This window comes from Formica exsecta, unplaced genomic scaffold (genome assembly GCF_003651465.1).
Source record: "Formica exsecta isolate Colony F162 unplaced genomic scaffold, ASM365146v1 scaffold72, whole genome shotgun sequence".
Taxonomy (NCBI): Eukaryota; Metazoa; Arthropoda; class Insecta; order Hymenoptera; family Formicidae; genus Formica; species Formica exsecta.
The window spans coordinates 5,396,119-5,410,596 of NW_021853485.1; the positions used below are offsets into that span (position 1 = coordinate 5,396,119).

At 28.2% G+C, this 14,478-nt stretch overlaps 2 protein-coding genes across 4 annotated transcripts in view; one reads left to right on the forward strand and one right to left on the reverse strand.

Moving 5' to 3' along the window:
• Positions 1–6,473, reverse strand: part of LOC115243304 (SUN domain-containing ossification factor) — a 46,149-nt gene extending 39,676 nt beyond the window's left edge. Inside the window, exons 1-3 of the mRNA XM_029820161.1 lie at positions 5,997–6,473; positions 5,111–5,315; positions 4,826–4,944 (exon numbers count right to left, since the gene is read on the reverse strand). Of these exons, the coding sequence (XP_029676021.1) occupies positions 4,826–4,944; positions 5,111–5,315; positions 5,997–6,055 (383 nt within the window). The 5' untranslated portion in view covers positions 6,056–6,473. The remainder of the gene's footprint in view (positions 1–4,825; positions 4,945–5,110; positions 5,316–5,996) is intronic.
• Positions 6,474–6,695: 222 nt separating this feature from the next.
• Positions 6,696–14,478, forward strand: part of LOC115243415 (serine/threonine-protein kinase ATR) — an 11,684-nt gene continuing 3,901 nt past the window's right edge. Inside the window, exons 1-27 of one of the 3 annotated variants that reach the window (XM_029820379.1) lie at positions 6,696–6,954; positions 7,263–7,454; positions 7,534–7,704; positions 7,819–7,976; positions 8,059–8,208; positions 8,289–8,484; positions 8,567–8,706; positions 8,798–9,369; positions 9,450–9,614; positions 9,691–10,179; positions 10,319–10,496; positions 10,562–10,807; positions 10,887–11,000; positions 11,086–11,208; positions 11,294–11,541; positions 11,636–11,857; positions 11,926–12,097; positions 12,171–12,297; positions 12,393–12,517; positions 12,613–12,773; positions 12,879–13,039; positions 13,124–13,317; positions 13,403–13,487; positions 13,581–13,726; positions 13,808–13,924; positions 14,020–14,159; positions 14,242–14,466. In XM_029820379.1, the coding sequence (XP_029676239.1) occupies positions 6,951–6,954; positions 7,263–7,454; positions 7,534–7,704; positions 7,819–7,976; positions 8,059–8,208; positions 8,289–8,484; positions 8,567–8,706; positions 8,798–9,369; positions 9,450–9,614; positions 9,691–10,179; positions 10,319–10,496; positions 10,562–10,807; positions 10,887–11,000; positions 11,086–11,208; positions 11,294–11,541; positions 11,636–11,857; positions 11,926–12,097; positions 12,171–12,297; positions 12,393–12,517; positions 12,613–12,773; positions 12,879–13,039; positions 13,124–13,317; positions 13,403–13,487; positions 13,581–13,726; positions 13,808–13,924; positions 14,020–14,159; positions 14,242–14,466 (5,021 nt within the window). In that variant the 5' untranslated portion in view covers positions 6,696–6,950. Of the gene's footprint in view, positions 6,955–7,257; positions 7,455–7,533; positions 7,705–7,818; positions 7,977–8,058; positions 8,209–8,288; positions 8,485–8,566; positions 8,707–8,797; positions 9,370–9,449; positions 9,615–9,690; positions 10,180–10,318; positions 10,497–10,561; positions 10,808–10,886; positions 11,001–11,085; positions 11,209–11,293; positions 11,542–11,635; positions 11,858–11,925; positions 12,098–12,170; positions 12,298–12,392; positions 12,518–12,612; positions 12,774–12,878; positions 13,040–13,123; positions 13,318–13,402; positions 13,488–13,580; positions 13,727–13,807; positions 13,925–14,019; positions 14,160–14,241; positions 14,467–14,478 lie in introns of those variants that run through there. The other 2 variants (XM_029820378.1, XM_029820381.1) reach the window with 2 other exon arrangements.

A 14,478-nucleotide genomic window follows, 5' to 3' on the forward strand; every position in this document is an offset into this window, starting at 1 on the left:
ATATATATATATATATACGTACGTATATTATAAAAAAAAATATATATATAAATAAATGTTTGCTATATATAGCACTAACATTTTATTTATATAAACATACACGCATTTTAATACAATATCCGTATATATAAGTATGATTTATACCGGATGTCTTAAAATCACATCGCTGTTATTATATTCCAAATCAGTTAGACAATAGTGATCACAGGTAATGAATGAAAAGTAAGATGTGAAAATGTTAATTCAGAACAAATACTAGGTGCTCGATTAAGAGTGTAGGTTGATTAGAGGTGTTAAGGAATCCAGGAACTGCACCCAACATTTTTAAATTTTTGGACTTGCGAAAGTAGGCGTGCAAAATGACGGACGTGACAACGCATGAAATCACGACGTTTATTAACCTTCGCACATTAAAGCAGTTGTTTGTATTTTGCATCTAAATTTAAACGAACAGAAATCTTTGATTATAGTCGAAATTTTATTATATATATCGCCGTCATTCTTATACCGATTAATTTATCACACACACAGATAATCTATTTTATTTTAATTGTAAAATTAATCTATTTTAACGTAGCGAGCAAAAAAATATTTGGAATTGTTATATCCTATAAGTTATATATATCCTACATATATTTAGATTTATCTAATATGTTTTCATTATCTAATGCGTTAGTTATATAACATTTTTAAAAATGTATAAATTCACAAATTGAATGTAATACAAACTGCTAATAAATATTATCTATTGAAATATTCTTTTATTAAACACATGCGAATATCGCATATAGATGCAAATATTCCTATAACAAAAAAATGTAAAATTTTTTTGAAAATAACTATAAAATTATTCATGCAAGGTTTTACACTCTTCATAAAGTTATTGTATTATCACAATTATAATTAATAAATTTCAATTCTATAGAAATTTGGTAAATATAATAAACACAATTAATCAACGCACAGTTTTAATTGATTGCATATATGCATTCATGGCACTTCAGAAATTTTATACTCGCAAAATGTAATTATTGGAAATTATACTACTGTTATTATGTAAATCTTATGTTGCATGCAAAAAAACCTAAAAAGATTCATAATAAAATTTATTTAATCTTTGAGGTTACCACACGAACGTGATAGCAAAAATGATATATTATTATATCTGTTACGATGCTATTATATAAATAGCCTGCTTTGCTAACGCAAAAAAATAATTACCATATTGTTCGTAATGAAAACATCATTAAAAAAATAATAAATTTTATTTTATGTGTAAAATCTTCGTGCGATGTTGTCTCTTGAAGATAACAATAATTCTTAGACTCTCCTTGTAATATTACCGACGTAACTAATATATTTTTCAGATATGTAAAGATTCGGTAAAGCTATTGCCAAATAAATGCAATGGTGCGTGACAAAATGCATCGGTAATAGAGCATTGTCTGTACGATTAATGATGAGTCAAAGGAAACCGCGCTTTCTACAATGTATAGGCGTATGCACAGAACTATAATAACAACAATCGTAATAACTTGATATGGATCGTCTTGATGTAAATGCTCACAATGCAATCAGTACGAAGCAATTTGTCAGCAGACAAATTGTTATGCAATGAATCAAGTCATCGTGACGAGATTTCCATATCACAGGCGCCAGTGATAACGGCGTCTGTTAAGAGAATATGAGCATTCAAGCAATTAAAAGCTCGAAATAATGTAAAATATGTGTATTCCAAATAATTTTAGAAATATTTCATTATTTTACGTATTTTATATATTTCATTAGGTTTTATATCCTACATATGGATATTTTGCAGAAATTTATGTATTTAAGAAAATTATAATACATAAAATGTAAACTAAAATTGTAAGACAATACAAAAATATTTATCTCTTTGTAATTTAGTGATAAAATACAAATAAATTTAGTAATATTTTCTCGTATAATAATATAGAAGAATGTGTCGAAGTATATATCTGTTATATATACGTTTCCACTATTATAATGCAATAGATTTTTATTATAATGCGTAGCTTTATGTAAAAAAAGCTTTTTTGCAAACTAATTCGTGACTTTATGTAAAAAATCTTCTTACAAACTAATGCTTGATTTTATGTAAAAAGACTTGTTGCAAATTACACAAGTACAAAACAAGACGCAGGAAAATATTCTAGACATAAACCTTCACCTAAAAGCTCAGGTTACGATGTAATGCAGCTCGTATTGCCTCGTTAGTACAAAAGCATGCCTAACAAGATACAAAGCATCGCAATGACCAAAAGAAATGATAAAACTGAATACACACACATAATTTTAATGAAAGAAATATATATAAAACATACGAATACGAAAATAAGCAAATACTAAACTTGTCTTTCGTGTGTTAAAATTATATATACTTTATACAGAATAATAAAAGAATTATTAAAACTTTTCGTAAAATAAAATAAAGAAACAGATGAGTATAAGATAGTCAACATTTTGTATAATTTTAGATTTAGAACTTCTATTATCTCTGCCAATAAAAAAATTAGTAGACATACAACTAAACTAACCATTTCTCTTTTAGAAATCTAAATTTATATATACATATATAAAATTTCACATATTACTTGATTGCCCAATATAAAGTTAATTAATAGTCTATCGTTTACATAATTACTATTTGTGAATATTACGAGATATATTACACCCTGTGAAAAAGTAATTTCTCAATCTATAAGATATTGATTTGAGATATAGCATGATGAAATAAATAAATTACTATCACAGTGTTGTTGGAAATAAAATTTAAGAAAATACTTCAGAAAATATATATATGTGTGTATTCATGTGAAAATTTATATGTGTACAAAATTTACTTTTTGTTTTATAATTGCAAATTTTTGTACAAAAAACTGAATAGTTATTTAAAATTAAATAGTTTATTATCACACCAAACGTTTAAGAAAAATAACCGCGAATTACTATTTTAATTGTGTTAAAATCTACAAAAAAAATAGAATGTATATAAATCAAATATATATTCTTTTTAACGAGATTTTCATTAACGTTCAATATAATAATAAAATATAAACTGGTTTATTTTATTATTATTATCCTGGAGGAATGCTATCAATCAACACACCACCACAATATGCAAACATTTCTTATACATATTAACTACTTCTATCATTTTTTGCTATGTGACCTTTTGTTGTCATATTTTTTCATCATTTTCTTGCTATACGTATTATACAGCGAATATTTGGCGTCGCTACTATTTCTTGTTTAATTCTTGCTATAGCAAACTCTATGATAATTAAAAAAAAACAGAATAATAAGAATTAAACAAAAAATAGCGACGCCAAATATTCGCTGTATAATACGTGCAGCAAGAAAATAATAAAAAGATGCGACAACAAAAGGTCACGTGGTAAAAAATGATAGAAGCAGTTAATATGCATAGAAAACGTTTGCATATTGTGTTATGATAGTATTTCTCGAGGATAATAATAATATAATCATCGAATAAACAAGTTTATATTGTTATTGTATTATATTCGAATCAGTTCCTGTGTGCGTGATATCATATCAAAACAAACACAAACAGTGTTACTCGATATAATGCGAATTCATTAAAAGTCAAACCAGAATTACAAACACTTGTTTTTCTGAAATATCATGACCAATATATAAATGAGTGTTCGTAAGATTTGTAAAAGTTATAATGAAAAAAAAGTAAATAAATTATAGATTAAAATTCTGATGATATATACAGTTTAACTAGGTCCTTAACTTGTTTGAAAAATAATTTCGTTTAATAATCTTCTACGGCATTATTATTATACTATGATATATATTATGTTATAATATATTTATACCATTGTTTTTTTAACGATTTTAATGATCTTATAGCAATGTCAAATAAAAAACAAATGTATATACAATGAAATGATAATACAGGTCAGAAACCTGTCGCGATAATCTATGATTAACATTTTGCGTCATTCTTGTCGCCGGTTTGGCGCATATCCATTGTATGTTATCGCGTCCTAAGACGTCACCAAATCGGATATTCAATCATTTACACGTGCCTGCTATTAATTAACAAGTTTCGTATTATATCGTATCTTGCCAGATTTTGCAAGACAATAACGAATACAGTTACATGATTTATATTATCATGTAAACATCAACATCAGCTTTTATCAAAAGACTGCTGAGCTTTCCAAATAATTGCAATGTCATTCCAATATCGTGTGATGTATATATATTTGATATAAAACACAGTTTTTCAATTTCTATTTAACCTGATGCCAATTTTTTTCAAGATATGCTCACGTGTATTTTGTTAATCGTCCCTGCATTTTTATTATGATTTCAAGTGACTTAAATTTTTTATAATAAATATATATCAACTATCGAGAGAATAATCTTTCAACGCATCAATACGATAATAAATAAAATGATACAGAAGTTTCTTTTAACAAGTATATTTTAATATTTTCAAAGATATTTAAGCCATTATATTGCAATAGTAACCATCATATTTATCGCGCACAAAAATAAATCTACAGTCAAACAAATACTTTGGAGCAATAAAAAAACAGATACCATGCGCATATATAAAACAATGTAATAAAATTATTATTGTATAATTTATTATTGTATGTACTAGCAATTTAAATCAATTTTTTATCGTAAAATAATAATAATATAATCTTATATACCATTGATCAGTTGCTACAGTTCATGTGCATATTCCTACATATCTGTTATTTTTAAAAGTACTATGATTTATATTAAGATAAAATAAAATAATGATTATATATAAACTCACTCTTGGGAGAGATTAGGCTGCTGTGTAAGACTCTCTGCTAAAATATCCATATCTTTTCCCAACTGCGCATTGTCGTTGGTGACTTTCTTAACGCTAGCTGAGACTGTAGTAGCTTTTTCCTGTAATATAATGTGAAATATATAAAATAGATTGCGCATGTATACATACTTTATCATTATGTATTATCATTTGACAATAATATACATATTATTTATTGTACATGTCTGATATAAATAGATATTTTCCTTTTTTTATAAGAGGAATTAAATTGTATAATCATCTTACCTGATGATATTGATCATTCTCATTAGTCTTGAATGTCATTGTAGTTCGAGTTTTAATATCCAATATGGATGACTCAAAACTTTCATGGTTATCATAATTAAGCGTAATATTACTGTATGCCTCATAAGTCTCATTCTTTTCAGTATGAAAAGAAGAATCTTCGGTTTGTGCACCTTCTGAAGCTACTATCAGGAACAAAAGTCCACTATAACAAAAAGAAATTATTTTATTATTAAAATTGTTTTATTTAAATACTAATGTTATGTAATGCCAATATAAGTCATTATCTTTTGTAAAATATTTCATTTTGTAAAGCTAAATAGTTCTATTATAAATTATAGATTTTTGTTATAACTTAATCAAAATTGAAATTAATTAATTGCAATTAAATTATAACAGAAATCTAATTTGCACAAGAGTTGACTTAATTGTCAAGATATATATTTAATATTAATTTATTTAAAAGACTATACTCAATGTATTTGTGATAAATAAAACTCAATTCTAATTTTGTCAAAGTATCAAAGCAAAACTGTCGAAAAAATTCTTTAATAGATCCTAGATAAATTAAAATTAATTTTTTGTACTACTTAACATCACGATTTCTTACTGAAAAATATTTTAGAAAATGCTTACGAAATATTAACGAATAATTTAGCAGAGGTCTATAAAAAATTTGAAATTTATAACTCTATATTCAACTGTGTAACATATAAAGAAAAATTAAAAAGATGTGCAAGAAATTATTTTCACATTCCGATCACGATCATAAACGAGATCATAAACTAGAATTTATCGTGTCTCACAATTTATTATTCTACGTGATTGAAATTCAATCTACGAAACTCTAGTTACGTTCGAACATGATGTTCGAATGTGTACTCACCTGGACACCATCGATATTAGGAGCAGCGCCCAGTAGACGTACAACATGCGGGATTTCATCCTCTTCTTTTATGGAACACCGACGTTGTTATCCACCGCATTAGGAGCAACTTTTTTTCACACACGTCGTTGTTATTAAACGCGCGGAAACGGACACGAAACGTATTATCGCCGATGCTGTGAACACCATCGACAACCAACACCACCACCGCTACCAACCACCACTACTACCACCATCACCACCACCACCGGTACCGCGAAAAACTGACGTGGTATATTAACGGAAAACTTCCGGCGCCCAACGAGATCGCAATTCGCTCATCGAAAGCGCAAATAAAAAAGTTCAACAAATCGAAAATGCGTTACGTTTACGCGGATCTTTACCGATGTGCATGTAAATTTTCACGCGAGAAAACGACATTACGAATTCGGCTAGACACGCGCGTCTACACGCAAAAAGAGTCGTGACTGCTCGTGACGTGACTAGACGAGAACAGCTGATTGCCTCAGCGCATGCGCGTCGCGAATCGTCTGAACTGCTTGCTTTCGGAAGCGTTCGGAAATTTTACCCAGAGGGTAAAATAGCGTTTAATTAACCAATCAGGACACAGAAATTTTTGCTCCTTTTGTTCTGATTGATCGATTAAAAGTTACTCTACCCCATAAATAAAATTTTTGAACGCATCTTTATCTACACTTTTCTTTTTACATAAGTTTGTTCTTGCTAGCTGAACTTCTTGCACTTTTTGTTTTTTTCTCTCTTTCTCTCCAACTCCCAAATATATATCTATTTCATTTTATTCCATTCTAGTTCAGCTTCAAAGTACAAATCTATCCATTTTTGCTACGCGGGCTTTTAACCGCAATGTTGGATGACAGAGTCACATTTTGTTTATTTACAACAATTTATACGCAATAATGGAAGTGAATAACGATTTGGCGACTTCCACAGATAATGCGTAAATATCTCCATTTAAAATATTGATAATTGCATGTTAAATTACAAACAAAATTGTTGGAACATTCAATGTGTGATTGAAATATAAAACATAACAGTATCTGAATAAAAATAAGAATAATTTTATATCATAATGAAAAAAGATTTATTATGCTTATAAATATGCTAGCATTGTTATAACAATAAGATATTTCATATAGCAAAATAATTTATTAATTTTAAATCAAAAGAATTTTGTATATTCTCTTTATAAGATATAAATATGTAATACATGCATTTTGATCATGAATATTTTTTGTCATAGGATAGCAGCAGAATCGTTGCGACAATTTATTAACCGTCCAATAATAGCAATCTTTTCTGATTTGGAAAATCCTGTAACAGAGCAGATGCTCTGTTCTCTTTTGGAATCTTTATTGAAAAGATCCTCTACCTTAATACCTGTATTAATTCCACCATTCAGTAATGATACAACAAATGAAACTTTACAACAATATGCAGGTAACATTTTTGCATCTGAACAATATATAATATGTAAAAAATTATACTCCATAATGTGCTGTTAATTATATATTTTTAGCATTCACAACATGGTTGTTCGGTGCAATGTTTTATTTGACATGTGTGTCATCAAGCACTGTGGTGCTTTCAAATAGTATTGAAGTACAAGCTTGTATGCTCAGAATATTATCAAGGCATCACAGGACAATGTTTCAGACCATTAGTTCAGAATATTTAAATATATTTGATGGTATGTAACAGTAGACTTAGGTAGAATAAGAGAGAGTTAAATATATGATGAAGATAATTATACTGACTAATATAAGTATTTATTGATAATTATAAATATACTTTCTTTTTACAGAGATATCAGAGTTTTATCTAAATGCCAGAGAAACGGAAGAAATAACTCTTTCAATATTTTATACAGAAAAGAATATTATACAGGATTTGGACTTGACCCCATTTCCTGCAAAGATTAAATTGTCAAATGTGTCATCAGTATATATATCTTTATTGCAGGTTTTATTTTTTCATTCAGTTTTCTAATCAAACATTTTTCTAATGAAATTATTTTTAATAATAATGATATTTGTATTGATAGATAATTATGAAGACTGGTATATCAGTTTGGGATCAAGTAAAACTGTGGGACAAAGCTACAACAATGATTGTTAAATCTTCTCCAGATTTGCAGGTGGAAGCTTTACGGCTGTGCATAGAAATAATGAAGAACTGTACTGTTCATGATTGGGTAAGTAAATAAAATTTAAAGATATAATTTGTATTATATATTGAAATATTATATTTGGGTTTTTCATTTTTTATATATAGGAACTTATGGCTAAAGTTACATATAGCTTAGAAATAGTGAAAAATCTTCCAACTTGGATTAATTCAAATCAATTGTCAATACACTTGTCCCAATTGGTAGAAACATGGATACATTTGATAGAATTATTACCTGTTTCATTTAATGTTATGGAATTGTGTTTCCAAATTATTGATTTTATAGTTTCTGAATTTGTTAGTGAGTATTTTCTTCTATTTTATTTGAATTTATATTTACACATTTAAGTAGATTATAAACTGTTATTACATCTATTTTTCAGCATACAATGCAAAATCTGAAACAATACAAAAATTGATGGAAGCAGCCTGCTATAAAATTAAACAATATTTAATTGAAGAACCAAAGCCCTGTACCATTTTAAAAGCTAAGAAGTTATTGGCTTACTTCGTACATTGCTCGGTCTATATAATTATCAATATATATAATTAATATATTTATATAATACATTTATATATTTTCTGTATTTTTAAATAATTTGTATCTATTTTAGGCTATTATCGACATTTTTATGCGATTCGTTTTTATCGATATTAAACGAGCTGCTATACCAAATGAAATTGTTCTTGCAACAGAAATAAGTGAGAAATGGAAATTATTAAGACAAGAGTTGATAAGTTTTGTGCAGGCTGAGAAATTCACAGAAGTACTATATATTATCAAAGCTTCATCTTTATTACAATTGTGGCTGGAAGAACAGAAATTTCAAATAAAATTATATGAAAATTACTTGAACATTATATTAAAAATTCTTATACAGAACTTAAATTCTGACAAATGTCAAAATGAGCAAATTAGCTTTCAAATTTTAATAAATTTAATGGCTCACAATGAATCGAATAAAGTTTTATTACAATCAATATTAGCATTGCCATTTACTCAAACTTTCAAAGGTTCTATGGACATTAGTCAAAAAATGGTGCAAAGAGCAAAATCTCTTGATGTTGGAATAATGTCAGAGTGTCTTGAAACTTTATGTGCATATGGCAATGGAAAAGAAAGATTAAAATTATTACGTGTATGTATATTAAATGGTGAGACACAAATAGCTGTTACAGCAGTGTTGTAAGTATTTTTATATACTTTGCCATGAATTTTTATATGTATCTGTATTTATTAACTACAAAAATTATATTATAATTTAGGAACAGTGTATTATTACTGAATGATGCAGACATAAAACTGGAAGATGTTTGCCAACATGTTCTAAATACTGCTTTATCTTCGACGAAAATAGAAATACAAGAGGCTTTTGCAAATGTTTTAGGCCAGGTGGTTTGTGTTTCATCAGGAAAGGGAAGAATTATCAGGTTTATTGATATTTTGATATGAGTATAATAGCATTTATGAAATATTGCAATAATAAACTGCCACATTTATTTTTAGTGAATTATCACACAACAGAAAATGGACAGTATATTGTAAATGCTGCACAGAGAATATGGAAGAAAATATCGAATCTAATATGAACTATCTGCCAAGAACCTATAATCATATTTTTAATACATACTTTGATCTACTTTCATCAACTAACGTTTCCATACGTTTGCATATTTCTAAAAGTATTCTTTCTCTTTCGAATCATATAGAATTATTTAATTCAAATGAAGTAACAAAGAAGTGGCTCTCTTATATACATGATGATAATGTTGAAATCCGATCGAATATTGCATCAGTAATCGGGCGATTATTGAGTAATAAAATCTCTATAGTGAAGCGTAACAATGAATGTTTGCCGGATACTATAGCAGATGATTTGGAAAAATATGTTGATTTAATAATCAATGTTATAACCAATGCTCTTATGACTGCATTGAATACCTCCAATCATTCTTTACATGATACGTTACTCGATACTGCAAGGAATTTTGTATGGTAATTATATATGTATATATATATATATATATATATATATATATAGAGAGAGAGAGAGAGAGAGAGATTATTACATATATATATTTGACAGTAAAATTTGTATAAATGTTAAACTGCCTTCTTATTAATATAATTTCAGTGTCCCATTACATCTGACAGAAAGAAGAATTCTAGATGTATTCTTAATCACAATATTACATCCAAATTCGTTACCTACAGTTATAGCATCTGCCATAGTCACATATCAGGATGTTGCTAACTTTTTAAATGTTTCTCCAAAAACTTTGTATATTCGATATCGAAAGGATTTTTTGGAGGTAACTATTTTTTATAAATAACGTTATTTCTTTTTGAAATGTTTGCAATTTTTATCTTGTTGCAGCTTATAATGAAAAGTGCAGTTAATAATTATATATATTATTCATATAATATGGCAACTACGGTACATCGCCTCGCTAAATGTATTGGCTATGAAGGATCACGTCAATTGCTGCGCAAGGACGGTCACTATGCGATCTGCTTTTTGATTGCCCTTATTGTTGAAGTTCCAAAAGCAAAAGCACTTTTAGACGATATAGCTGAATTGATAAATATGGATACAAAGCAAATGCTTGAAGAATATTTTCCAGTATGTAAAATGATATAATTTAATCGGATTAATACATAATAATGTATAATTTAATCTATCTTCTTTTCCTCTTTTTTAGTATATTTATAGTTATGCATTTTTAAATATACCTCTACGAATAGCAGAGTGTTTGAGACTAGTAATGAGTATAACAAAAACTAGTCTTGAACTTCTTACAAAGCAGTCATTTATGGTAAAGACCAAAATCTCTTATTATTCAATAGAGTTAACTTTTATTATATAATATCAAAAATATGCATGTATATATTCTTTTATAGGGAATTTTTGAGGAACTTATGTTAAATTTTCATGAATCCCCTAAAGGAATAATAGGCTTTTTAGAAATTATTTCAGAATACGATAGTAATCAGAGAGGAAATTTTGGTACACAAGATCAAGTTGTGAGTATTTGTTTAATAAGTATATTACTTCTTTAACACAAAGTACATCAAAAATATATTATGATATATATACATATATACACAGGCATCTTATTTGAATTTACGATTACATGGCATACTGGTGAACTTTGATATAAAACTTGGTCCCAAATCAGATGAATATACACAGCAATCTGTACTTGCTTCATTAGCTGTTTTAATTCGGTACATGGGTGCTACTTACCTAACTCCACTTCGATACAAAATTTTAGCCACATTAAGAACTTCACTTGGATTTAAAAGACCTGGTTTTCCGTGCTTAGTCTGCGATGCATGGGACGCATTTATTCACAAGTATGTTAAAAAAAGTATCAAAAAAATTAATACAATGTGTAATATGTGAAATAATAATATTCCTAAATAATAATTCTCATAAAAACCATTTCAGTATAGCTATCGAAGATTTAAGATCGCTATTTCCAACAATATGCGTATCATTAATGTCGTTGCAGAAAATATTTCCAGAAAAAGTCAACATTATGTTAGAGTTTCTAATTGTTCAAAATAGTGAAGAACACAACAGTCATATTTCAGAACTATTTTTTATAGACGACATGGAAGTTCCCACCCACATATCTAATATAGTCAAGGCACATATTCTGCAAGCAAAGTAATTTTAATAATATAAATTTATAATTCACATTTTTAACGAGATTTCCTAAAAATTTTTAATTGTAGACCCGAAGGATTTAATGCCAATTTAGAGTTATGGTTGAAACGAATTACACACGAAACTGACGAAGTACGAATTAGAGCTCTGAAACATTTACAAACGTTTTTAGAAGAGCATCGCAGCGAGCTTAACAAAATGATATTAAGCGAAACTGATGTTCATCCACTAATAGTTGAAGTATGTTTATCATTATTATATATAAATATTACGTGCATATTATTTATTAGAATATTTGTATTTTATTTTAAAGCTGTTAGATACTTTGCTAATTGGATGTCAAGACAAAGACGAATCTATTCGTTTATGCTATGGAGAATGCCTTGGAGAATTGGGAGCTATTGAACCGAGTCTTATTCCACGAAGAATTATTTCTAGAGGTTTTTAATTTTTTTTCTTTTTTTTTTTATGCTATAATTCTTATTCTGTGTTAACTTTTTTGAAATCTATATTAAAAAATTTTATTGTATTACAGAGGACAGTAAATTTATATCGGACATGAATGAGGAATTTGCCTGTGTAATACTTGTTGAACTTGTACGGGCTTTCCAAATGCAAAAAAATAGTCAAAGTATGGATTGTTTTTCGCTTGCTATACAAGTATGTAATTTTGTGCATACATTTCACACACACATATATATGCATTTATGATAAATTTACAAAAAATCTTATTTAAATGTGATCGATATCTCCAGGAGATATTAAGAGCATACGACATTTCTCCACAAGGTCGAAATAATGAATTATGGAATAATTTGCCATTCACAACACAACAGATTATTATCCCTTTTTTGACATCACATTACAAGATAGCAACTGTTAGTGATGATAATGAATTACCGCATCCTATTTATGGGTATGTTTTGTAAAAGATATTAGCCTAAGTGTGTGCATATTATGTTTTCAATTTTTTCGTATTGTTTGTGCTACTATTTCGCATTGATTGTAAACACTTTCATAGTTCTGAAGCTGGTTCTTCAGTCGAAAGCTGGGCTTATAATTGGCTTTGCAGTATATCGAACGCTGTACATGATACAATGCTCAGTAATATACTACAAACGTGCAAATTGGCATTCAAGCGAGATATAAAAACATTGATATTTTGTCTACCATATGTCATATGTAAGTTCAAGCACAAATTTAAAAAGCAATGATTTTAATACATGCATTTAGTATATGTGTATATATTACACTTTCTTTTACTAGCATATGTAATTGCAAGTAATGGAGAAGAGATACATATTAAGCTTAAACAAGAGATGTTGGCCGTGATTAATGTTGGAGAGAAACCTATATTAGATTCTGAACTTATGCGTCATTTACCACTCCGGTATGGACAGAGTGTAAAGGCTGATGATAAAAGAATCTCAGAAGAAACTAGACGTACACGCTGCTCACGGGTTAGCACAAATATTTTTTTTTTTAGAGTTTTAACTACATTAACTTGATACTATCATTTAATATATTATTATATAATTGGAACAGGTAGTTTTTTGTATATTAGATCATTTGCAAAGGTGGCTTAGAGAACGAAGATCATTGCAGGATAGCAGATATAAAGCGATAAAAAGTGCGTAGTAATTAAAAGTGTCTATTTTACATATTGTTTTAATTTCTATATAAGTCGATTGTAATATGATTATTGTTTTATTAATATTTTTAGAGTTTTGTGATGGATTGGACAGCTTGATTGTAGCAAAAGGTTGTTATGAATCTCGGGAATATCATCGGGCACTAATGTATCTAGAGCAACATATGGCTTTTTCTAACAAAGGTTTATCAGAGTTAACAGAAGGTGGTTTACTTGCTGTAAGTAATGCTCTTTATGTAATTTAGTCTATTTCTTTATTCCATATTCTTCTGTTCTCAACAAGATATGCTTTATTACAGAAAATTTATGCACAACTTGATGATCCCGACGGAGTATCTGGTATTCTAGCGACTCAAGAACAATTTCCTACATTGCAACAGCTGGTTTTAGCTCATGAAGTCAATGGACAACTTCAGGTAATCTTAAAAAATTTAAGTAATTTTATATTTTGAAGAAACACTAATTTTTACTCTATTAGCTTACATCTTGAATACTATGTCAATTTACTTAGGATGCAGCTACATGTTACGAAAGGCTCGCGCAGAAAAAAGACTTAAAACATACATACTTGCAAGGTATGATTCAATGTTATCTTGATTTAGATCATCCATTTACTGCCAAACACATATCTGAGGGTCTATTGAGTAACAGGTAATACTGTCATAATAAAACTAAATATATAATTAAATTATAAATGAATTCAAACTCATTTTTCTGAATTATGTTACAATAGACCAGAATTGGAGCCTCTCATAACTGAACATGAACTTTTTTGGAGGCTTGGTCATTTCTCTCGATTTGAGGAGACTTCGCAAAAAGATATAAAACATGTACTACTAGATGATCTTATAAAAGGAACCAAACCGGATTTATTATCATTAAAGAAAAATTTAGTATCGTTATTGGAAGATGCTTCCCAACCCGGAGTTTATCAACAGAGTTACTCATATATCATGAAGTAAATCTTAAT